Below are 26313 nucleotides of genomic sequence, written 5' to 3'. Positions count from 1 at the left end.
ACAGTATGATAATTATTTCTACATTTAAAACAATTCTAAATGGTGGTTCTTTGCTCAAAATGTTGCATAAATCATGTTTTACAAGACCATCTTCAAGCTGCTTCTTCTGGGAAAACATGACCATATATGGAGATACCCTTATACTATTAATTTTAGTCGCCAAAACTTACTGTAATTTTAGTCGGCTAAATGTTGAGGAATTTAGTCGACTTAAACTAGACTAAAACTAAATCAATTTAGGTGACTGGAACGAAAATAAATGTTTTGGTCAAAAGACTGCGACAAATAAACCAAAACAGGCATCAAAAGATAAGAAAACAAATATGCAAGATATTTGACATGAATGAGTGGTGTTATGGGTTATGCCATCATTTTCCTGGAAGCACAAATGGGTCTGGGTTCTAATGGGCTGGTGCATCACTGATTGTGAGTGTAAACACACTCAAGGCTCACCTTTTAGAGGCACTTCTGTAATTCTAAAGGAAAAGAGACAAAGTTGAATCAATCAGATGCAGAGAACAAAACAAAGCAAAATGGAAATAAATAGTTTCTTGCTTAGTTTAGTGTCATGCAGCCAACGTGGTTTTTTTCTATTTGGACTTGAAATATTGTCTGACATGGAAACATTTCATTGGACTGAATTCTGTCTACTTTTACACTGCTTTATACGTTTACACTCCAGGGTCAGATGTCCTATTCAGATTTTTTTTGGTCAAACCCGATCTTTTCACATTACAAAGAAAAAAAGCGACTTCTAATATAAATGCAATCTGACCCGCATGCGGCTATGACATCATGGCGTCGCACACAATGCAGTGTTTAAGGTAGTAAACCCGGCTTCCGTTCATGGCAATTTTGAGGACTTTGTGCAATCAAAGGCAACATATTTTAACCAAATGATTGCACGTAGAAAATTCTAAAGGAAAAGGACAGTTTCACAGAATAATTTGCCTGGACGTCTGCTTGAAGAGCGCGTCTGTGGGTGAGCAGTTGGAGACAGAAGTGGTCAAACTTTCACGTGAGTTCCTCAACGGCACAGCGGTGGAGATGGTAAGCAGCACCAAGTTCCTGGGGGTGCAGATAACTGACAATATAACCTGGTCCCTACACACCGGAGCTCGTGTAAAAAGAGCTCAGCAGCGCATGTACTTTTTGCGTGGGATGAAAAGAGCACAGCTCCCTCCCCCCATTCTCAGCACATTCTACGGAGGTACTATAGAGAGCAACAGCATCTCTGTCTGGACTGGAGCCTGCAGTGCCTCAGACTGGAAGTCTCTCCAGAGAGTGGTGAGGACGGCGGAAAAGATCATCAGGACTCCTCTTCCTCCTATCCAGGAGATGGCAAAAAGCCGCTGCCTGACCAGGGCTCAGAAGATCTGCAGAGACTCCTCCCACCCCCACCAAGGACTGTTTTCACTGCTGGACTCTAGAAAGAGGTTCTGTAGCAGAACCTCCAGGTTGTGTAACAGCTTCTTCTCTCAGGCCATAAGACTCTTGAACGCATCATAATAATCCCCTCAATTCCTCCAAAAAATGGATTAACTGGCTGAAATATAAAGACAATATAACATACATCCATAAACGTGAATGCATATGCAAAAGTGCAATATATTCATCTGTACAGTAATCTATTTATTTATATCTGCACCTTATTGCTTTTTTATCCTGCACTACCATGAGCTAATGCAATGTTCTTATCTGTACTGTAAAGTTCAAATTTAAATGACAATAAAGGAAGTCTAAGTCTAAGTCTAAAACATTTTAGTCACACCTTTTTTTGCTCCGTTGGCAACTATTTATTCTAGAACCATCTATGTTGGCGAATAACAATGGCGCTTATCGCTTTTTGATGACGTTCTGCTCAGATGAAGGCGACCTGAGCGCGGGAGCGTTCCCATTGAGGAGGCATATCATCGTATTGTGGCGCATCATTCACTACACCTGTTTACTTGACTTTGTCCTCATTAAAACTCATGTCGCACGTTTGCACCAAGAAAAATTCCAAGTTTGTGAACCCGTTCTCAAACAATGGCAATAAAACTATTCTGATTCTGTTTCTGATTATTCACTGTCATTGTAACAATGTTCTTGTTCTTCAGCATTCATATATGCAGTTAAGAGTGAGTCATTCGGTGCGGCCCCGTTGAGTGACCGTCAGGAGATTTACCCAAAGGTGGGGGTTTGTTGTGACCGCCATTTTGAGTCGCTTGATGTTAGGAGTCTTTAGTCTAGTCTTTGATGGAATAAACGGTGCACACGTTTTTGTGTGTCAAAGATAGTTCAAGTTGTCTTGCTTTCGCGTTACAAGCACAACAATATCCGATTTATTTCCACGTACGAAAGAGGCCTGGGTCGGGTGTGGAAAAAGTCGGGATTGCTCTGTTCACACGGACAAATGAAGTGTTTTTATTTATAATTTACTTCATTTATTATCTATTTTGTTTCCTCATTGATGTAAATATATGAATTGGTTTATTATCTAACTACATTTCATCTGTTTATACATACTGAACAAGTTCCAACACTTGTAGCATCATACCTCTTCATCCTTTTCATTTACTATTTTAGTTCTCTTAGTTTTGGTTCTCTTGCTGATTCCTCCAGATGTTCTTGAGCGTGATGAAGGCAGCACTGGCCTTGCCAACTCGGTCCGTTCCCAGGTAGGCCAAAGACTCCACCTCCCTGATGGACTCTCCACTGGCAGTGGTGGAGATTTTCATCAGCTTTGTCTTATTTCTGTTGGTTCTGAGCTCAGTGTTGGCTGATTTGGTCTCCAGGTGGGTGGTCTGGCTGCGGTTGTGTGCCAGGTCGTCAGCAAAGTCCAGGTCGTCCAGCTGCGTCCACTGAGTAACCGTTTTGTGATATAGCATGATTTAAAAAGCCTCTGAAATGAGCAGGAATGAACCTCTTTTCAGATTCAATTGGATTGGATTTGTATTGGAAAGCCTGGAATCTGGGGAAAATGTGAGAAATTTGGGTATTGGGAAAATCTTTAGGGGGAATGTTGTTGCCGGATTTTGTCACGGAAAATGTGGTAATTTTTGGAATGCATCCGTATGATGGAGCTAAATATTTCCATGGCAGAATGGTTAAGAAATGTGTAACAGGGTGTAATAGGAAACAACGATAGGTGCATAACAACATATCCACACAGGTACCACAATAATAATTACTAGTTGTTATTCATACCATGTATGTTATTATTGGTATTACCTTCAGAAAAAAGATGTCCTCTGATTCCATAACTTCTTCCAGTTCTCCGATACTGGCCTTTAAGATTCGTATGTCATTGCTCAGCTTGCTTATCTTTTGCTCGACCCTCTGAATCTTCTCTTCCTCTTCCTGATTCAACTCTGACGTCAGTGCGGCCTCCTCATCACGTAGGAACTGCTGCATCTTCTCAAACTCCTCCCTCAAGACTTGGGTAATTGTCACTGATTGGCTCTGTGAACAAGATCAACACGGTTATCAAATCCATGAAAAATACTTTCGGTTTGATTGTTGGCTGAAATGTGTTTCTACATAACTGGATGGGATGTGTACATTAGGGCTGTTTTAAAATGACTTCAAAACCCTCCATCAACACTTTATATACACACTGATCGATGTTTTGTATACACGCTGCAAATATATATATATATATATATACACACACATTTATGTATATACACACATATACATATATATCAATCAATCAATCAAAGTTTACTTACATAGCCCTAAATCACGAGTGTTTCAAAGGGCTGCACAAGCCACAACTCCACAAATATATACATATATACAGTATATATATATACATACATATATACATACATATATATATATATATATATATATATATACACACACACACACATACTGTATATACAAATTAACACACACACACACAAATGATATATATTTATATATAATGTATAACAGACATGGTCATAATATTTGCCATAACCTATGGATTAGAAGCAGGTACTTTTTTCTTACATTTTGAACCCTGCGGCTTATAAAACAGTGCAGCTAATTTGTGGATTTCTCTCCAATAACAGCAATAAGAAAAATAATATTTAAAAAAACAACAGCAAGCAAATACACCTAGAAAGTGTTTTATTGTATGGATCATATGGAATTTTCATTCATCACTCCAAGCAACTTTTGTAAGTTTTACAATATAACTAAAACTATCTATTATTACTGAATCGTCCCATGTGTGACGTCTGTAGGAGTGTTTTTGTGCATATTTGTACGCGCTATCGTAATGTAATGAAGCTAGCATCGTTAGCAGTAGCTAATATGCTAACACATTTACAAGTGTCTGTGTTAGTATTATTAACTTACAACAGCATTATTTTTGTATTGTTTCAATTTCACAAAGTCCTCAGCAAATTCACCAAAACGTCACCGTGGAGTTATTGAGTCTGTTTAGCTGATTGGAGAGCTAGCTTGCGCAGCTAGTGGGTCCATGACCTTGACTTCTTTTTTGTTTGATCAGCCGTTTTACTGCCCTGTTACAGACAAATAAGGTATGTAATTAAACATTTACATGCAGCTTATAGTCCGGTGCGGCTAATATATGGGAACAAAAATGTTTCTTCTAAAATTAAGTGGCTTATATCACGGTGTGCTCTATAGTCCGTAAAATACGGTAATATGTACAATGTTTACTGTATTTTGGGCGCATTTATTTCATTGCCCCTGCTTCCTACTTCCGGCAACAAACGAGCGTGTTTTTTTTAATCATGGCAGCCTTGACTAAGACCTCTATTATACATTGCTGGCTACCTAAAACGAGCTTATTATTACAATTTAGAATGCAAAAAACATGTGTTCTTGTCCCTTGTAAGGATTGCGAACGATTCTCCAAAAAAAGTGCAATTCCCCTTAAATCAAATTTTAATTACGTAAGATAATAATCACCTGTGATTAGTCATGAGTAATCCAAATTCTAAAATGTGATTAATTAAAATGAATTATTTGACAGCGGTGGTATATTTTTTGAATACTGTGTGTGACTATTATCAGGTCACAACGCAGTGTTTCAAGTATTTGATCAATATTTCTCATGTTTATTTTCACACATTTCTGTATGTTGTTGTTGTGTCGGATTATAATCATGATCAAAACAAAATCATTCAATAATATTGAAAATGTTCATTATTAATAGTATTGTATCTGTATTTATTTGGTATCAAATGGACACCAAAATGCAAAGAATCACCCAGCCGTCCGATCCAGTTGTATTTTCCCACATTTTGCTCAAACTTGATTTCTCATGTCGTTGCTGAAGATGTACCATGATGTGAGTTGCCGTGTCCTCCATCTTTCCTTTCACCGTGGTTAGGTTCTTCAGTGTCTCCCGGGCCCCTCTGAGGGTCGCTCTCATCTGCCTCTACAAGCAGAAGATTGTTACTTTCCTTCCTGTCCTGGACAAAACAGCCAACAAGCACTACAATTTAGTCATTTCACATTTTGGCTAGGTTGTGTTCCAAACCAGTGACCACGGCGGAACTAAAAGACCCCCCTTGGTCTGCAGAGAGTCTGGAATGGCAATAACACAAACTGCATTTTTTTACAAATGTTTCTATATTCAGTTTTAGCTACCGTAATTTCCGGATAAGCCGCTACTTGGAACCCTGCGATGAAATTCCCGGACGGGTCACGGTGGACCAGTGAAATCCTTCACGTTAAACCATACACATTCACAATATTGTTCAGTCAGCCATTTAGTGTGTTATGCACTCACCCTCACCATGGAGTAGAAATGCACGCTGCACACAATGGCGTTCGACCGGAAAGTCACGTCCACCAAAGCACCGGAAAAGGCCGTAACGCTGCTCTTTCATGAAAAACCAGGTTGAGAAAACGCGATACAGAAGACGACGACGTCAGCAAGAGGACGAAGACCTCCGGTTCAGAGGACTGTTTGGTTCAATTTGTGAATAAACGTAAGCGAAAGTCTGAGTAAAATGTTTCATGTTTCAATGTGTACACCTGCTGCTCATAGGTAGCATATGTACAAAATCTAATATGTCTACAAACATGTGTTACGTTACGACCAAATCGGATTATTTTGCCCTCAAGTGACACAGATCTGATTTATTTTAAACGCTCTAAAGTGCTTCAAATCTAATATTTTTGGCATCAGATTCAGGCCACATCAGGAGGTCGTCCTGAATCTGAACTTTTCAAATGTGACTTCAGTCTAAACGACCCGCATGCGACCCGGAAGTGGATATTTCATCACAACATCCGGTTTTGGTGAGCAAATTCTATTTAAGACAAGCTAATTTTCGGTGCATCACTTGTAAATATTGCGCATATAATAAGCTGTATGTAATCTATGAATATGTATTTAGATTCAGAAGGAATTGTGATGACTGAAGGACCGGAATTGACGCTGTGGCGTATTTGTTTACATGTGAGATGAAAAATAAAGCTTCCGTAGATGTACGTCTATTTAAGTCATTAAAAAATTAGAACCCTCCCAAATATATGACACTATACATGTATCCATACTTTATTTTACTTTACTTTGATGTAATAAAACAGTAATTTTTAAGGCGTTGACACTTGTATTTTATTTTGTAGAAGGAGCCACTTCTTCCCGGTCAACTTCCTTTGTTTTCACTTTATCGAACTGAGCATGCAAGTGATGTCGAGGTCACATTGGGTTCTCATTGCGGCCACATGACATTTTACAGTCAGTTGGAATAAATCACATTTCAATGTGGCCTCAACGTCACTTGCATGCATTGCGGCCACATTGGGCCCTTTGCACATTTACACTGGAGTCTAATAAAAATGACATTTTACAGTCAGTTGGAATAAATCACATTTCAATGTGGCCTCGACGTCACTTGCATGCGCAATTCCATAAAGTGAATACAAAGGAAGTTGACCGGGAGGAAGATGTTGCCAGCCAACTATCACCATTCCATCTGAAAACCGGTCCTTATTTTATGCTAATTAGCAATGATTTTGGATGTCATCCAAGATGGCTCCAGTCATACATTCCTATGTATTTTCTTTTGTTATTATTGTCTTTTCGCTTTTACCTTTTGGAATGTCATAACACCTGCTGACAACACTCCGGAGTGGGTGCAACTAATAATAAAGTACGCTCTATCGTCAGGGTGGGTGCAACTTATAATAAGGTGCGCTCTATAGTCAGGGTGGGTGCGACTTATAATAAGGTACGCTGTATAGTCAGTGCTGAATATTAAATTCTGCGACTGTTTTTTTCAGATATTGACCACGTTGGGGTTCCAATCAGAGAACACACGGTCATAATTTGGAGTCTTCCAACTTTAATGGTGGATATTGGTTTAGGTTAGGTTCGTTAAACCACAGGCAAACACCCATCAACATTTATGTCATTTAACTAAACAATATATATATCCACCCATACATTTTCTACCGCTTGTCCCGTTCGGGGTCGCTGGAGCCTATCTCAGCTGCTTTGGGCGGAAGGCGGGGTACACCCTGGACAAGTCGCCACCTCATCGCAGCAATATATATATATTATGCCTATAGATATGCTCAAAGTACTGCAGACATAATATATTGCATTTTCACAATGGCATGTGAGCTAGCCATATTAGCAGCAGCAATGCCATCCTTAACAGGAAGATAATAGCTCGTAGCATTCGGACAAGACAGCACCAATAATATTAATAAAACACCACTAAACGTTACACAAACACAGTGATGTCTATTAACAAACTAAATGAGTCTTATATAATCATCAACATACTCACATCGTCAAAGACTAGACACCAATTAAACATAGCAGAGAAACAAGTTACCAAACATGTCAAAAGGGAAGCGGAAGTGACACCTACAGGAAGGAAGTGGAAGTGACACCGTCAAGAAATGCTTCAAAATAAAGTATCTGAAAACGTAGATAAACATGGAGAATTCTTAACAGCCGCCCCCACGTTTGTACAACAAATGTGTAACTACAGGAATTTCATCAAGTGTCCTTACTGTCATCCTCTAAACTTGGAAGTGGGATCAAGCGAGCTACCAGTCTGGTGTAGACTTTACTCTTGACCATTACCTCAGCAGCCCTGACCTGTCCATCTTGGCTCGGAATGGTCTTAACCACTCTGCCGATGGGCTACTGTGCTCTTGGAAGTGAAGGGTCCACCATCAGAACTAGTGTTGATGGTTACATTTTCGGAAGACCTCTGCCATTTTGACCCGGTCTGCAAAGTAGATAGATAGTACTTTATTGATTCCTTCAGGAGAGTTAAGTGGGTAGATAGCTGCGTATGACGTGGATCCAAAACGGAAATAGTGTTTGACAATGGCGCCATCTCCGCCGCCCCATGACAGCTGGGACGTAAACTACTTGCGGCAGTGCAGAATCTCGCCGTCCCATGAGAAGGATGTTTGGGGTGATTGGGTCCAGATCAGAAACATCAAATGATACGTACCCTAGTGGTTTTGAGTTCAGTATCCCCTCCACTTCTACCAGAGTTGTGTGCAAGACATCTTCTGTGACTGACTGCCCTCCCACTGCGACTTGGAGACTGGCCATTATGGATCTAATTTCCCGTTCCCATGCCCCACCAAAATGAGGGGTATTTGGAGGGTTAAATTTGAAGTCAATCTGATATTCTGTCAGTTGCTCTCTCAGCTGAGGTTCCATCTCTGCAAACACTGTCCTGAGTTCTCTTTCGGCTCCTCGGAAGTTGGTCCCACAATCTGACAGTACCTCTCTTGGTCTTCCCCTCCTGGCAATGAACCGACGTAGAGCAAGAAGGAATGCATCGGCATCCATGGAGTTGAGGAGCTCGATGTGAACTGCTCGAGTTGTAAGACACTTAAAAATTACACCCCACCGCTTCTCTGATCTTCTGCCCACTTTGACCAGATAAGGTCCGAAACAATCCACACCTGTTGAATGGAAGGGTGGACAGAGAAGTCTGAGGTGTTGTGGTGGCAGATCTGCCATCCTTGCGACTGTCGGTTGATCTCCGCTGCGTTGACAAGATGGGCAGTTGTGCTGATGGTGCCTGACTGCTTGTCGTCCTCGCAAAATCCAGTGATGTCTTCGAAGTTCTGCATACACTTGCTCTGTACCTGGGTGCAGAAGACGTTTGTTCATGTCCTTGAGTTTAGTTTCCTGTTGTTTTGAGTCCAGCACAATAGGATGGATCTCTTCTAGGTCCGGCTTCTGGAGTTGTCGCAGCCTACCCCCAACTCGAATTAACCCTATAGTTGAGTCCCACTCAGGGGAGAGGCACGTTAGACGACTCTTAGCTTACACTGCGTTCTGTGTTTTAAGAGACATGATGTCTGCGGGAAAGGTTTGAACTTGACATCTTCTCAGGAAGAGAAACTCATCTTCTTGGGAGCTGATTGTCTGACTGTGTGTCGAACCTCCTGGTGCTTCCTGTCCCGCCTGCTGAGTGACTGTCACTAATTCTTTCCAGGCATTAAATAGAGAGGCATTCGGAATATTATTGTCGCTTTGCACTATTGCAAGACCACAGAAGGTGATGCTCTTTAGTTCGTACAAAATCAGGGTTGAATATTTCTCCGGTCTTTTTGGCCAGTATTCTGCACTTTGCCTGAGAAATGGGGGTCCTTGACTCCAGCGCCCATCCTCCGCAAGTTCCAGAAGTGGTTTCCCCCTGGTGATGTCATCAGCAGGATTGTTGTGGGTGTCCATATACCGCCAGGATTGTCGATCAGTCAGCTCCTGTATCTCTGAGACACGCGTTCCAACAAAGACCTTGAAGCGACAGGAGTCCGTCTGGAGCCACTCCAGAACCGTGGTGGAACCTGATCACAGGGTCGTCTTTTGAAGAGGGAGGGTCATCTATGTCTTCAAAATCTTGGATAGCTGAGCTCCAGGTAATTCTGCACAGAGCTCCAAGCGAGGCATGGATTGTTGCCTTTTCGGAGTTACCTTTGATCTTGCCATAACGAACGAGGTGAGAATGACATCTTTAGTCTGTAGTCTGACATAAACAACTGCTCCATATGCTCGTTCAAAGGCATCACAAAAAAAGTGCAGATCATACTCGGAACCAGTGGTTGGGATTGGTGTGTAGCAGCGTGGTATAGATAATTTAGCTAGATGTAGGAGGTCACTCTCCCACCGCTTCCAGGCCTCCTCCTGCAGGGCTTGCGGTAAGTCTGAGTCATCCCAGCTTTTCTGCTTGGACCATAACTGCTGGATGAGAACCTTGGCGCGGGTCATATACGGTACTATAAAACCCAGGGGGTCATACTGACTGGCTAGCACCTGATATGCAGTCCTCATGGTCAATATGGTATGTTTGATGTTTCTACGTTGATAGCCAATGGTGTCAGTAGCACAGTTCCATCTCAGGCCTAAAGCAGACTCTTGTGGCTCAACTCGGTTCTGGCTTAGCCACTGCTCTGTGGTAGTCGATCTTCCTTCAGTAGAGACCTGGGCGAACACCTCTGGTTGGTTACTTGCCCATTGACGGAGGTCAAATCCTCCTTCTGCCATCAGTTTGCGCAACTGAGTCACCTGCTGTGCAGCCTCAGATATGTCGGTGAAACTCTTTAAGCAATTATCCACATAGAAACTTTGCTCCACTGATTTAAGAAGTCCTGGATGACTGCTGGTGACTCTGAGCATGTTGCTCAGCAGAAAAGGAAGTGACTTTCTCTGGATTCTTCTTGAGCCTTTTCTCTGTGCTTCTCACTGAGCCATAACAGTGGATATGGAACTGGTGAGTTTAGGCATATCTTTCTTTCTTAGGAGGGGTGTTGCATAGCGCTGGACACCCTCTATGTCGACTCGCTGAGTTCTTGTCTCCAATAGAGTGATTGCTTCCTGATCTTCACGAGAGCAAACAACCATCTTTTCATTCCTGAAGGGCAAAACATCAAGTTGCCATAACTTTTCGACATTATTAAACAAGATGTCATTGGGAGTGGCAAGTGAGGTAAAAAGACAATTGTGTTGAGCTCTGTCCTTGTGTTTTTTCCTCCGCCCCTTGTAAAGTCCATCAAAGTGCTGTGTGGATGGCTATGGGTCCTCCACTATTTCCCTGGCGGACTGGCTTTGTGGCAGTGATCAGGTGCACATTGTCTGACCCAATTAACACTAGGGGGCGTGCTTTGGAGAATGGTTGCAACGAAATCCCATGTAGATGTGTGTACTTCCTCTGAAGTCTCTCAACTGGGTAGGTCTGCTCCATCAGATCCAGACCTTGTGCAGTAAACGCACTTTGCACTTGGTACTGTTTCCCTGGGTTCTTTATAGGGGAAATCTCAAAGTCAACTGTTAAACCCTTGAGGTGGGTAAGGTCTGTGCGCACAGCAAGGATTTCATGTTGGCCATGCAAGTGTAGATGTTGTGCTGCGTCAGGTAAAATCATAGTTCGTTGAGCCCCATCATCTAAGACAGCAAATGTCTCCATTGATTTTGAATTATGGTGCAGCAGTGCAGGAACAACTTTCAGGAGCACTCTACTAGAGGTGATGCTGGGAGTCAAATAGACACGACTCTCTGTGGGAGTCATCTGGGTGTCTTCACTATACCATTGAGCTACATTGTGGAGAACTTGGAGGTGGATACCATTGCAGCGCTGCGGGGCTTCTTGAGAGTACATGCGTCAGGTGCATGAGCACGTGCACATCTCCAGCATCGTCCTTCTTCTACTATCCATTTATCCAGGTGCGCCGCAGAATGTTTTCTGATCTGTTGACAGGGACTAATATAGTGTTCCTTGCTATTGCAGAAGAGACAATGCATTTTGTTAGCTTTGTTGGTTTCAGCAAGAGCGTGCTTAGTGGAGGCACCCTGTCATGCTGGCACTGCTCCAAGATACACAGCTGTAGCTTGACCTTTGACCCTGAAGGGACCTATTTCTGTTGCGTTCCCCGAGGGCTTCTCCCGTTGATAGCGTTGCACCAATCTGCTGGAAAGGCGCTGCTGTTGTGCTTTACCTTGAAGCCATCCATTTAGGTCCTGCAGGTTGTAGGGGTTCAGACTTGTGCCATTTAATTTTCCTTGTAACTGTAGATGCTCGATGAACCCATCTCTGTGGTACTTTGGCAGCTTGCCAAGTAGGCGATCGACATGTGAGCAGCATTTCAGTTCCATGCCTTGTGGTCCCTCTGAGGAGAGCAGCATGCTCACTAGGAGATGAACACACAGAGCAAATCTTTGAAAGTCGGCTTGACATCTGGGGAGGTCAGAATGGCTGCTATTTCGCTTTGAGCAAGCTGATGTGGCTGACCATACTGGAACTGCAAAGCTTGCATGGTGGCTGTATATGGGTATGGATGGTGGCGGCACGACTGACCTATCATTTGTGCTTCTGGAAGCTTGAGATGTTCAAGTAGCTTGATATTTGTAATTCTCACTTAAGTCTGGATGGGGTTCGAATAGGTTACAAAGAGCAAGCTTGAGGTTAGCAAACTCTCTCGCACTGTCTGCAGTAAATCCTGGAATTTTAGGTTGTGGCACTCCGTAAGTTGAGCGTTGTGACAAGTTAGTGGGTAATGGGGGAACATTGTGACTTGACAGCATCTGTGGCTGATAAGACTGTGGGCATGCTACCCTCTAGTGGTGAAGTGTATAATGGGTACTGAGGTGTTGTTACTGCTGTGAGCCCGGGAGGTGATAAGTTACGTTTGCACCTGAGTGAGTGTCAGGTATTGCAGGTGGAAAGGGATGACGGAGCACATTCAGGGGGTTGTTGTGCCGAGGATGTCGTTGTGGCTTGTGCAGCCCTTTGAGACTTTTATGATTTAGGGCTATATAAATAAACATTGATTGATTGATTGATTGTAAGAAGCAACTGCAGGTGTACAGGTTGCTGTAGTGAGTTGATGATCGGCTGGTTGGATGCATTCTCCAGATTTGCCACAGTGCTGAGGAGGGCCCTTGAGTTGTAGTAATAATGTGTCCTGGCCGGGGAGTTGTTCCTGATGTACAGCAGGCAACACCATTCCATATGAAGCAACAGAGGAGGGGGAGTTTGGGCATTGTGGTGAGAATGTTTGTGTTAATGTTAGTGGGGAAGCAGCTCTCTCACGTGCAGCTGCAGGAATGATGTCCACTTTGTTAGTTTCGTTCCCCGACACTTGAATGCATGCTTGCTGTTATACATCCCTCAAGTGGAGGCTTTACAAAGTGCAGCTGCTTTGTTACTGGTTCAAGTGAGGGAGTATGTGAAATGGAAATTGCAGCACAACTGTTGCTCACTGAAGGAGGTTGTGCTGGTGAAGGCTCCGTGAAGGTCATTGCCATCCATTTCTTCTTCTATGAGGAAGGAAGATATGTGTTCCATCAGCTGTTGCCGTCGCCGTTGTCTGCTCTCATATTGGCGGAGTTTAGCAGTAAGTCGAGTAATTTCGTCCGTCTCCTCCTTTTCCTTTACTGATACTGATTCCATTAGTTTCCTGAGTGAAGAAACATTCAGCATGTCGACTGACGTGGCACAATGTGAGGTTACTCGGCCATCTATTTGAAGCAATGCATCTGCTTGGCTACTGTTCACTGTGGCCGCTGCTCCTCTCTGCTCCTCCATCTTGGTAGGGGGGGAGGAAAGGGCAGGTCTCTGCACATTATAGGCAAGGATGTAGTCTTCAAGATGTTTTGGGGTACGGCGTTCCCTCACCGATCGGTCTCGTGCATCAGGATGAAATGGAGAAGTTGATTCATCCTCTGATGACATTTCCATTGTAGCCAATTGTATCCAGCTCGAAGGACCTTTGTTGAGTATTAAACTCTGCGACTGTTTTTTTCAGGTATTGACCACATTGGGGTTCCGGTCAGAGAACACACGATCATCATTTGGACTCTTCCAACGTTAATGGTGGATATTGGTTTAGGTTAGGTTCGGTTAGTATCTGTAAACCACAAGCACACACCCATCAAAATGTATGTCATTTACCTAAACAACAATATATATATTATGACTATAGATATGCTCAAAGTAAAGTACTAGATACATAATATATTGCATTTTCACAATGGCATGTGAGCTAGCCACATTAGCAGCAGCAATGCCATCCTTGACAGGAAGATAATAGCTCGTAGCATTCTGACAACACAGAACCAATCATATTAATAAAACACCACTAAACGTTACACAATCACAGTGATGTCTATTAAACTAAATGAGTCTTATATAATCAACATACTCACATTGTCAAAGACTAGATCACCAATTAAACATAGCAGAGAAACAAGTTACCACACATTCACACATGTCAAAAGGGAAGCGGAAGTGACACCTACAGGAAAGAAGTGGAAGTGACACTGTCAAGAAATGCTTCAAAATAAAGTATCTGAAAACAGATAAACATGGAGAATTCTTAACAGTCAGGGTGGGTGCAACTAATAATGAGGTACGCTCGATAGTCAGGGTGGGTGCCCCTTATAATAAGGTACGCTCTATAGTCAGGGTGGGTGTGACTTATAATAAGGTACGCTCTAAGTCAGGGTAGGTGTGACTTATAATAAGGTACGCTCTATAGTCAGGGAGGGTGTGACTTATAATAAGGTACGCTCTAAGTCAGGGTAGGTGTGACTTATAATAAGGTACGCTCTATAGTCAGGGTGGGTGCGACTTATAATAAGGTACGCTCTATAGTCAGGGTGAATGTGACTTATAATAAGGTACGCTGTATAGTCAGGGTAGGTGTGACTTATAATAAGGTACGCTCTATAGTCAGGGTGGGTGCAACTTATGAGGTATGCTCTAGTCAGGGTGGGTGTGACTTATAATAAGGTACGCTCTATAGTCAGGGTGGGTGTGACTTATAATAAGGTACGCTCTATAGTCAGGGTGGGTGCAACTTATGAGGTATGCTCTAGTCAGGGTGGGTGTGACTTATAATAAGGTACGCTCTAAGTCAGGGAAGGTGTGACTTATAATAAGGTACGCTCTATAGTCAGGGTGGATGCGACTTATAAGGTACGCTCTATAGTCAGGGTGAGTGCAACTTATAATAAGGTACGCTCTATAGTCAAGGTAGGTGTGACTTATAAGGTACGCTCAATAGTCAGGGTGGATGCGACTTATAATAAGGTGCGCTCTATAGTCAGGGTGGATGCGACTTATAATAAGGTACGCTCTATAGTCAGGGTGGGTGTGACTTATAATAAGGTACGCTCTATAGTCAGTGTGGATGAGACTTATAATAAGGTACGCTCTGTAGTCAGTGTGGGTGTGACTTATAATAAGGTACGCTCTATAGTCAGTGTGGATGAGACTTATAATAAGGTACGCTCTATAGTCAGGGTGGGTGTGACTTATAAGGTACGCTCTATAGTCAGTGTGGATGAGACTTATAATAAGGTACGCTCTATAGTCAGGGTGGATGCGACTTATAATAAGGTACGCTCTATAGTCAGGGTGGGTGTGACTTATAATAAGGTACGCTCTATAGTCAGTGTGGATGAGACTTATAATAAGGTACGCTCTATAGTCAGGGTGGATGCGACTTATAATAAGGTACGCTCTATAGTCAGGGTGAGTGTGACTTATAATAAGGTACGCTCTATAGTCAGGGTGGATGCAACTTATAATAAGGTATGCTCTATAGTCAGGGTGGGTGTGACTTATAAGGTACGCTCTATAGTCAGGGTGGGTGTGACTTATAATACGGTACGCTTTATAGTCAGGGTGGATGCAACTTATAATAAGGTATGCTCTATAGTCAGGGTGGGTGTGACTTATAATAAGGTACGCTCTATAGTCAGGGTGGGTGTGACTTATAAGGTACGCTCTATAGCAGACCTGGGCATTCTGCGGCCCGCGGGCCGGTAAGCCGTGAGGCCAATCATAAATTACAAAATAAATTTAAAAAAGTATCTATGTCGAGTGTGCAATACAACGGCACTGCTTTTGTTTTGAAAAGCGTTATTTGTATTACTTCCGTGTGGACGTATGCTCGTGCGCGATTGTGAACAGCTGCAATCTGAAACTACAAAATAAAGTTTAAAAAACATCAATGTCGTGCGTGCAATACAACTGTGCTGCTTTTGTTTTGAAAAGTGTCATTTATGGGCGTATGTCCGTGTGTAACCTGTGAGTGCAGGTGCATGGCGACACGTGATGCACGCGGTTATCCCCCAAAATGTCAGCTCACGCTAAAAAAAGAAAAGTTGATGAGTAATGCCGGGTTTTCAACAAGACGTGGACTGCCAAGTATTTTTTTACAGAAATGAAAGGAAAAGCCGTGTGCTTAATTTGTGGAACACATGTTGCTGTGTTGAAGGAATATAATTTGAATCGACACTACACAACGAAGCACGGGGAAAAATACCGGAATCTGGCCGATGGAGAGCGCGCAAGGGAGGCTGATGCGCTGATGGCAAAACGGCAAACCCAACAAGGACTTTTTACCCAATTTCACACCCACAGAGATGCAGCTGTCAGGACAAGTTTCATAATTTCTCACAAAATCGCCAGAAAAAGTAAGGCGTTTTCTGACGGGGAGTTTATTAAGGAATGTTTATTGGACTCTGCTGCGCTCATATGCCCGGAGAAGAGGGGCGCATTTGAGAATGTGTCACTATCCCGACGCACTGTAACGAGGCGCGTTGTAGCCATCGCTGGAAATTTGGAGCTTCAGCTGAAGAACAGAACGGCCGACTTTGATTATTTTTCGCTGGCTTTGGATGAGAGCTGTGATGTACGTGACACCGCCCAGCTGCTCATCTTTTTACGTGGGATAACTAAGGACTTTCAAATCACGGAGGAGCTTGCAGCCATGCAGTCAATTAAAGGGAGAACCACAGGTAGTGACTTGTTCAGAGGTAAATGCGTGTTTGGACATTTTAGGACTGAAATGGGACAAGCTGGCAGGTGACAACAGATGGTTGTCCAAATCTGACGGGGAAAAATGTTGGACTTTTAAAGAGGATGCAGGATAAAGTGACTGAAATTACCGTAATTTCCGGACTATAAGCAGCTACTTTTTCCCCTCGTTCTGGTCCCTGCGGCTTATACAAGGGTGCGGCTTATTTACGGCCTGTTCTTCTCCGACACAGACGAAGAGGATTTCGGTGGTTTTAGTACGCAGGAGGAAGACGATGACACAATGATTAAAGACTGACTTTTCATATACCTGTAGACTGGTTATTTTGATAACGTACAGGCGAGCACTTTGTATTACTTTGCACCGTTGTATTATTTGTACTCTGCACGAATGCTGTTCGGCATGTCAAAGATGTGAAAGTTCGATTGAAAGATTTATTGTTAATAAATGGGACGCTTTGCGTTCCCAAACATTCATCTCTGTCCCGACAATCCCCTCCGTGGTAGCAGGAACCCCTATATACTACGGTAATTACACATCAAAACCCTGCGGCTTATAGTCGGGTGCGGCTTATATGTGGAGCAATCTGTATTTTCCCCTAAATTTAGCTTGTGCGGCTTATAGTCAGGTGCGGCTTATAGTCTGGAAATTACGGTAACCCTGTGCAGAAATTGACATTTTTACATTGTATTATACATCAGGAAGTGTTGTGTAATACAGTGTTAAAAATTAACCATGTTGTTGATGTAAGTAAAACAGTTAACTTTATCAGAGCGAGAGCGTTAAATCATAGACAATTTGTTGCACTTTTGGAGGAAAATGAGAGTGAACATGGTGACATAAGCTACCACAGCAACGTCAGGTGGCTCAGCCTGGGAAAAGTTCTGAAAAGTGTCTGGGACCTTAGAGACCAGATTCAGAATTTCTGTGGGAAAAAAGGACATGACATCCCAGAACTTTCAGATGAAGACTGGGTGGCAGACCTCGGATTCCCTGTGGATGTGACTGCACTCATGAACGAACTGAATGTCAAACTGCAGCGCAAGGGCCTTTTTGTGCATGAGATGTAAAGTGCAGTGACGGCTTTCAGGAGAAAGTTGCAGCTTCTCTCAAGTCAAGTGAAGGACAACATTCTGACCCACTTGCCAACACTAAAAGAAGCCACAAGATCAGCTGATCACCTCCACAAATACTCAAGCAAGTTAGAAGCACTGCATGGAGAGTTTTCGAGGCGATTTCAAAACTATTGAGAGTGAAATGCACATGGTTTCTTCTCCCTTCAACTGCAGTGTGGACAATGCACCAAGCCATGTTCAGATGGAGCTCATTGACCTGCAGTCTGACCTACTCCTGGCCAAGCACTTCAGGTCAGTCTCATTGCTGGACTTTTACTCCTCCCTCAAAGAGGAGAACTTTCCACACCTGAGGAGGCATGCTCAGATGATTCTGGTCCTCTTTGGATCCACCTACGTATGTGAACAGACATTTTCTGTGATGAAGTTTAACAAATCCAAACACAGATCCTCCATCACTGATGAGCACCTCTTAGCTGTCCTTCGCATAGCCACCTCAGACATTCAGCCAGATTTCAATGCCCTTGTTCAAGCCCAGAACAGACTGGATTATTCGCACTAAAGAGGTAAAATGAGGTGGAAAACATAACAAGTTATTGTTTGTTGTATTGCAGTATTCTATAAACTTGTTAAGTTATTTGTTGTTTTTCCTTGTTTGTGGAACAAAGTTAAAGTGTGAACAAGTTAAAAATAAATTGCAGTGATTCAATGACTGTTTTTGTTTTCTTATTTCAATTTCGCAAAGCCTAATATAAATATTTAAGGATTAAGAGTTTAAATAAAACCATCAAAAGCAATCTGCTTTTGTATAAAGTTAAGTTAGGTTAAATGGAATTAGTATTATTTATTTTACGGTATATCAAAAATAATATTGAGCAAAATTTAACTGAAATATTGTCGATGTGGCCCTTCAGCAGTGCTCGGGTTGCTCATGCGGCCCCCGGTAAAAATTAATTGCCCACCCCTGCTCTATAGTCAGGGTGGATGCGACTTATAATAAGGTACGCTCTATAGTCAGGGTGGATGCGACTTATGAGGTACGCTCTATAGTCAGGGTGGGTGACTTATAATAAGGTACGCTCTATAGTCAGGGTGGATGCGACTTATAAGGTACGCTCTATAGTCAGTGTTTTGGGGGCCACATTTCCAGAAAGTTAAGGACAGTGAGGCCAGACTTGTCTTGAATACTACCTTAACTTCCAGACTGTAAGCCCCTACTTTTTCCTACACTTTGAACCGTACGGCTTATAAAACAGTGTGGCTATTTTTATATATATATATATATATATATATATATATATATATATATATATATATATATATATATATATATATATATATAAATTGTTTTCAAAAAAACAACAAGCAAATACACTAAGGTGTTTTATTGTTAGTGCTATGGTGCCATTTTTTGGAGGAATTCACTCATTGCAGGTTCTGCAGTGTCCTTCCATTTAGTGCCTTCGACCGGAAGTAGAGTGCCGTACAGTCTTCTAGCCATCCATAGCATTTCTACTCATACTCATATAGATTTCCAATTCATAACTCTAAACAACGTTGGTAAGTTTGACAATATAACTAAAATTGCGGATACTTACTAAACCTGTCTGTAGGAGTGTTTTCATGCGTATTTGTACGTGCAATTGTAATGCAATAACGCTAGCGGCGTCGAGAGCATTGTCAACTTACAGCGGCCTTCTTTTTGTATTGTTTCAGTTTCACAAACTCTTCAGTAAATTCACCAAAACGTCACCGCGGAGTTATTGAGTCTGTTTATTTGATTGGAGGGCTAGCTTCCGCAGCTAGTGGGTCCATGACAATGACTTCTGTTTTGTTTGATCGGCTGTTTTACTACCATATTAGTTTTATGTTTGAAAACAATCAAGGTATGTAAATAAACATTTACTGAATATTTCTGTGCAAATAACTCATTTTGCAACATATATATCTGCGACTTATAGTCTGGTGCGACTAATATATGGAAACATTATTTTCCCTAAAGTTAAGTGGGTGCGGCTAATATACCGGTGCGCTCTATAGTCCATAAATATGGTAGTCTTGTTTTGTATATTCCAGGGAACTCACATCCTCTACAGTATAAATTGGATTTTGTCAGTTACAGGAGCACTGCTGTTTTTAAGGAGCTTCTGCAATAAAGCTAGATTAAAGTTTATTTAATCCAAGTCACTGTGCATTACTATTTTTTATTTTCCTTCGTAAAAATAAGTTCTATTTCTTCTTGTCATCTTGGAAAGTGACGTCACGTAAGCGACAAGTCACGTTTTTAGCATGAGGATGACACACGTGTGCGACACCGAAGTAAACAACAATGGAGGGCGGAGAGAGAAGCGCGTTTTCAAGTTGGAAATACAGTCATTATTTGGAGCTAAAGAAGTTGGTCGGGCAGTATGTTGTGGAGGAAAAGCTGCACAGTTGACTCGCCCTCGTTCCGTGCCATAATAAACAAGATCTTTGCTACGATCAAGGTGGACTTGCATCACAGAACATCCTTTTGGTCTTACCTGGAAATGGAGTATGCACAGATGGAGAGCAACCTGAAAGCCGGACTGAATGAGGAATAGACTTTCTGACAAGAGGTTTGAGAGGCTGTTGTTAATGAGGTACAACCACTAGTTTACTCGCCCCACGCCACTGTTTGACTCATAACTGGATTATAACAATAGAACAATTAGAGCTAACGTGGTGTTATACACTGTTTTGTAAAACCACGCCTAGCTGCTCTGATGTTGTGGACAGGTTCAGTGTTCAGAAGAAAAGTGAAACATCATTTAATAGTTACATTTATATTTGTAGGTTTTTCCATTGCAGTATTAACAGTCAGGTAAAAAAGACAGTATTTATTTTATTTGATAAAAAACAAATAATTTATGACTGTAAAGAAAAACTGTTTATTTTTTTAATGTATAGATAAAACAAGGATTTATGTCCAGTAAAGAAAGACTGTCATTATTTATTTTTTTAATATCTAAAACAAGTATTTATGTTAAGTGCAGTTGTTAATGTTAAAGTGATTATTGGCAAAACCGCTTGTCATTTTGATGTTGAGGCGGCGGGGGTAACGTCGGTAGCTGCATTGCTGAATGTAACTAATAAAGTAACTTGTAATCTAACTTGGTTACTTTTAAAATCGACTAATCAGTAAAGTAACTAGGTTACTTCCTAAAGGAGTAATCAGTAGTCATTAATCAGATTAGTTTTTCAAGGTAACTGGCTTTGACAACACTCAAAACTTCGTTTGGCATGTCCTTGTAATATAAATGCCATTTAACACCCTGTTTTTAAGTATCTCTGAGGATTTATGTCGTGAACTTACTCTTAAAACTAAAGTTACTGTATTTTGCTTCGTCACCATGGTTACCGTTGGACCGACGTCCGCCATTTTAGAAATCAACCCTGAATGTGGCTCGTTTTTAACTCATAAACTCAACAAAACATACCTTAGCTTGACATTGCTTACTCTAAAAGGTACAGAAGAAACTACACTTTTACAAATATTCCAATATATATATATATATATATATATATATATATACCCTTTTTACTGTTCTTATCTACCTTTAAATCATGTTTTTAATCACTGTTTAACAATTTATGTATTCTATTTATAATGGCATTTAACATCCTATTTTCAAGTATCTCTGAGGATTTATGTCGTGAATTTACTCTTAAAACTAAAGTTGCTTCATCACCGCGGTTACCGTTGGACCGACATCCGCCACTTTAGAAAACAACCCTGAATGTGACTCGTTTTTAAGCCATAAACTCAACAAAAAATACCTTAGCTTGACATTGCTTAGTCTAAAAGGTACAGAAGAAACTCCACTACTGCGTGTACGTGTTATATGCGAACCAGCTTACCTGCAAAACAATAAAAACAGCGTTACAACCGGAGATTGATGCCTCTGCTTTTCTCATATCAGTACTGACAGACTTCTTCACAAAATACAATGTCTGGAGTTGAACAATTTTACAAATATTCCCAAAAAATATATATATATGCAAAAACCCTTTTTACTGTTTTTGTCTACCTTTAAATCACGTTTTTAATCACTGTTTAATAATCTATGAATTATATTTATATCTTATGTCATTTTACCATTACACACACTAGGGATGGGCGATACCACACTTTTAGGATTCGATATCATACCGATACTTTTTCTTGCATTTTCATTGATACCGATACCATTAATTTCTTATTGGCAATTTTTGTCAGTCAAAAATATTATTACTATTGTTATTATTTAAGACAAATCACAAGACAAATACAGACCATTTATACCACATTTATTATGGTCAATATATAATGAAAGTAAAATTAAAATAAATACGCCTGGCTGCATCAAAATAAATATGCCTGGCTGCATCGCTGTCGGCTGGCTGTGTGTGTGTTGCACGTTGACGACGCTCATTCGCTGTCTCCTGTGACGTGACTGGGCCAGCTCTATACTCTGCCAAGTACAGGGGTGTCCCAGCACATAGTAAGTTAAGTAAGTCATCAAAAACATCTGAAAGTGATGCTTGCACCCCCCACACGCCGTTTTTTGGTTTATATCGATACTTTTTTCCAGAAAAGTGATGCCAAATAAGTAGTGTGTGAGTATCGATATATCGATACCACAGGATCGATACGCACATCCCTAACACACACTGACTGTAGTTCAGCTTTGACACATATCTGCTGTGCTTATGATCAATACAACACTCAAAACTTCGTTTGGCATCTCCTTGTAACATAAATGCCATTTAACAACCTATTTTCAAGTATCTCTGAGGATTTATGTCGTGAACTTACTCTTAAAACTAAAGTTACTGTATTTTGCTTCGTCACCGCGGTTACCGTTGGACCGACGTTCGCCATTTTAGAAAACAACAATGAATGTGACTCGTTTTTAAGCCAAAAACTCAACAAACAGACCTCAGCTTGACATTGCTTACTCTAAAAAGTACAAAAGAAACTCTACAATTTTCCAAATATTAAAAAAAAAAAATATATATATATATATATACAAAAAACATTTTTACTGTTTTTATCTACCTTTAAATCATGTTTTTAATCACTGTTTAACAATCTATGGATAATATTTATAATGGCATTTAACACCCTATTTTCAAGTATCTCTGAGGATTTATGTCGTGAATTTACTCTTAAACTACAGTTGCTTCATCACCGCGGTTACCGTTGGACCGACATCCGCCATTTTAGAAAACAACCCTGAATGTGACTCGTTTTTAAGCCATAAACTCAACAAAACATACCTTAGCTTGATATTGCTTACTCTAAAAGGTACAGAAGAAACTCCACTACTGCGTGTACGTGTTATATTTGAACCAGCTTACCTGCAAAACAATAAAAACAGCGTTACAACCGGAGATTGATGCCTCTGCTTTTCTCATATCAGTACTGACAGACTTCTTCACAAAATACAATGTCTGGAGTTGAACAATTTTACAAATATTCCCAAAAATATATATATACAAAAACCCTTTTTACTGTTTTTGTCTACCTTTAAATCACGTTTTTAATCACTGTTTAATAATCTATGGATTATATTTATATCTTATGTCATTTTACCATTACACACACTGACTGTAGTTCAGCTTTGACACATATCTGCTGTGCTTATGATCAATACAACACTCAAAACTTAGTATATATGATAGTATATATCTGTATCATGAATATATTTAAGTGGACCCCGACTTAAACAAGTTGAAAAACTTATTCGGGTGTTACCATTTAGTGGTCAATTGTACGGAATATGTACTTCACTGTGCAACCTACTAATAAAAGTCTCAATCAATCAATCAAAATCACTTCGTTTGGCATGTCCTTGTAACATAAATGGCATTTAACACCCTATTTTCAAGTATCTCTGAGGATTTATGTCGTGAACTTACTCTTAAAACTAAAGGTACTGTATTTTGCTTCGTCACCACGGTTACCGTTGGACCGACATCCGCCATTTTAGAAAACAACAATGAATGTGACTTGTTTTTAAGCCATAAACTCAACAAACAGACCCCAGCTTGACATTGCTTACTCTAAAAGGTACAGAAGAAACTCTACAATTTTCCAAATATTTAAAAAAAAAAATATATATATATATACAAAAACCATTTTTACTGTTTTTATCTACCTTTAAATCATGTTTTTAATCACTGTTTAACAATCTATGGATAATATTTATAATGGCATTTAACACCCTATTTTCAAGTATCTCTGAGGATTTATGTCGTGAATTTACTCTTAAAACTAAAGTTGCTTCATCACCGCGGTTACCGTTGGACCGACATCCGCCATTTTAGAAAACAACCCTGAATGTGACTCGTTTTTAAGCCATAAACTCAACAAAACATACCTTAGCTTGATATTGCTTACTCTAAAAGGTACAGAAGAAACTCCACTACTGCGTGTACGTGTTATATTTGAACCAGCTTACCTGCAAAACAATAAAAACAGCGTTACAACCGGAGATTGATGCCTCTGATTTTCTCATATCAGTACTGACAGACTTCTTCACAAAATACAATGTCTGGAGTTGAACAATTTTACAAATATTCCCAAAAATATATATATACAAAAACCCTTTTTACCGTTTTTGTCTACCTTTAAATCACGTTTTAATCACTGTTTAATAATCTATGGATTATATTTATATCTTATGTCATTTTACCATTACACACACTGACTGTAGTTCAGCTTTGACACATATCTGCTGTGCTTATGATCAATACAACACTCAAAACGTAGTATATATGATAGTATATATCTGTATCATGAATCAATTTAAGTGGACCCCGACTTAAACAAGTTGAAAAACTTATTCGGGTGTTACCATTTAGTGGTCAATTGTACGGAATATGTACTTCACTGTGCAACCTACTAATAAAAGTCTCAATCAATCAATCAAAATCACTTCGTTTGGCATGTCCTTGTAACATAAATGGCATTTAACACCCTATTTTCAAGTATCTTTGAGGATTTATGTCGTGAACTTACTCTTAAAACTAAAGTTACTGTATTTTGCTTCGTCACCATGGTTACCGTTGGACCGACATCCGCCATTTTAGAAAACAACAATGAATGTGACTTGTTTTTAAGCCATAAACTCAACAAACAGACCTCAGCTTGACATTGCTTACTCTAAAAGGTACAGAAGAAACTCTACAATTTTCCAAATATTAAAAAAATATATATATACAAAAACCATTTTTACTGTTTTTATCTACCTTTAAATCATGTTTTTAATCACTGTTTAACAATCTATGGATAATATTTATAATGGCATTTAACATCCTATTTTCAAGTATCTCTGAGGATTTATGTCGTGAATTTACTCTTAAAACTAAAGTTGCTTCATCACCGCGGTTACCGTTGGACCGACATCCGCCATTTTAGAAAACAACCCTGAATGTGACTCGTTTTTAAGCCATAAACTCAACAAAACATACCTTAGCTTGATATTGCTTACTCTAAAAGGTACAGAAGAAACTCCACTACTGCGTGTACGTGTTATATTTGAACCAGCTTACCTGCAAAACAATAAAAACAGCGTTACAACCGGAGATTGATGCCTCTGCTTTTCTCATATCAGTACTGACAGACTTCTTCACAAAATACAATGTCTGGAGTTGAACAATTTTACAAATATTCCCAAAAATATATATATACAAAAACCCTTTTTACTGTTTTTGTCTACCTTTAAATCACGTTTTAATCACTGTTTAATAATCTATGGATTATATTTATATCTTATGTCATTTTACCATTACACACACTGACTGTAGTTCAGCTTTGACACATATCTGCTGTGCTTATGATAAATACAACACTCAAAACTTCGTTTGGCATCTCCTTGTAACATAAATGCCATTTAACACCCTATTTTCAAGTATCTCTGAGGATTTATGTCGTGAACTTACTCTTAAAACTAAAGTTACTGTATTTTGCTTCGTCACCGCGATTACCATTGGACCGACGTCCGCCATTTTAGAATACAACCCTGACTGTGGCTCGTTTTTAAGCCATAAACTCAAACAGACCATAGCTTGACATTGCTTACTCTAAAAGGTACAGAAGAAATTACACTTTGACAAATATTCAAAAAAAAATAAATATATATATATATTGTATATATATATATATATACAAAACCCCTTTTTACTGTTTTTATCTACCTTTAAATCATGTTTTAATCACTGTTTAATAATCTATGGATTATATTTATAATGGCATTTAACACCCTATTTTCAAGTATTTCTGAGGATTTATGTCGTGAACTTACTCTTATTAAACTAAAGTTGGACCGACGTCCGCCATTTTAGAAAACAACCCTGAATGTGACCAGTTTTTAACTCATAAACTCAACAAAACATACATTAGCTTGACATTGCTTACTCTAAAAGGTACAAAGGAAACTCCACTACTGCGTGTACGTGTTATATTTGAACCAGCTTA

The 26313-nt window shown here is 40.2% G+C and overlaps 1 protein-coding gene across 12 annotated transcripts in view; it reads right to left on the bottom strand.

Annotated features, from left to right (window-relative positions):
- Positions 1-26313, bottom strand: part of LOC133641022 (E3 ubiquitin-protein ligase TRIM35-like) — an 84496-nt gene that overhangs the window by 9554 nt on the left and 48629 nt on the right. For 2 of the 12 annotated variants that reach the window (XM_062034809.1, XM_062034808.1), the window contains exons 2-7: positions 18301-18389; positions 18091-18224; positions 8893-13839; positions 5285-5380; positions 3214-3444; positions 454-476 (exon numbers count right to left, since the gene is read on the bottom strand). In XM_062034809.1, coding sequence (XP_061890793.1) covers positions 454-476; positions 3214-3444; positions 5285-5380; positions 8893-9063 — 521 coding nt within the window. In that variant the 5' untranslated portion in view covers positions 9064-13839; positions 18091-18224; positions 18301-18389. Of the gene's footprint in view, positions 1-453; positions 477-3213; positions 3445-5284; positions 5381-5457; positions 6614-8892; positions 13840-18090; positions 18225-18300; positions 19111-20353; positions 21307-21629; positions 25960-26313 lie in introns of those variants that run through there. The other 10 variants (XM_062034811.1, XM_062034817.1, XM_062034810.1 and 7 more) reach the window with 9 other exon arrangements.

This window comes from Entelurus aequoreus, linkage group LG23 (genome assembly GCF_033978785.1).
Source record: "Entelurus aequoreus isolate RoL-2023_Sb linkage group LG23, RoL_Eaeq_v1.1, whole genome shotgun sequence".
NCBI lineage: Eukaryota > Metazoa > Chordata > Actinopteri > Syngnathiformes > Syngnathidae > Entelurus > Entelurus aequoreus.
Note: the sequence above shows the minus strand (reverse complement) of the source record. Positions and strands in the feature narration are given on the sequence as shown.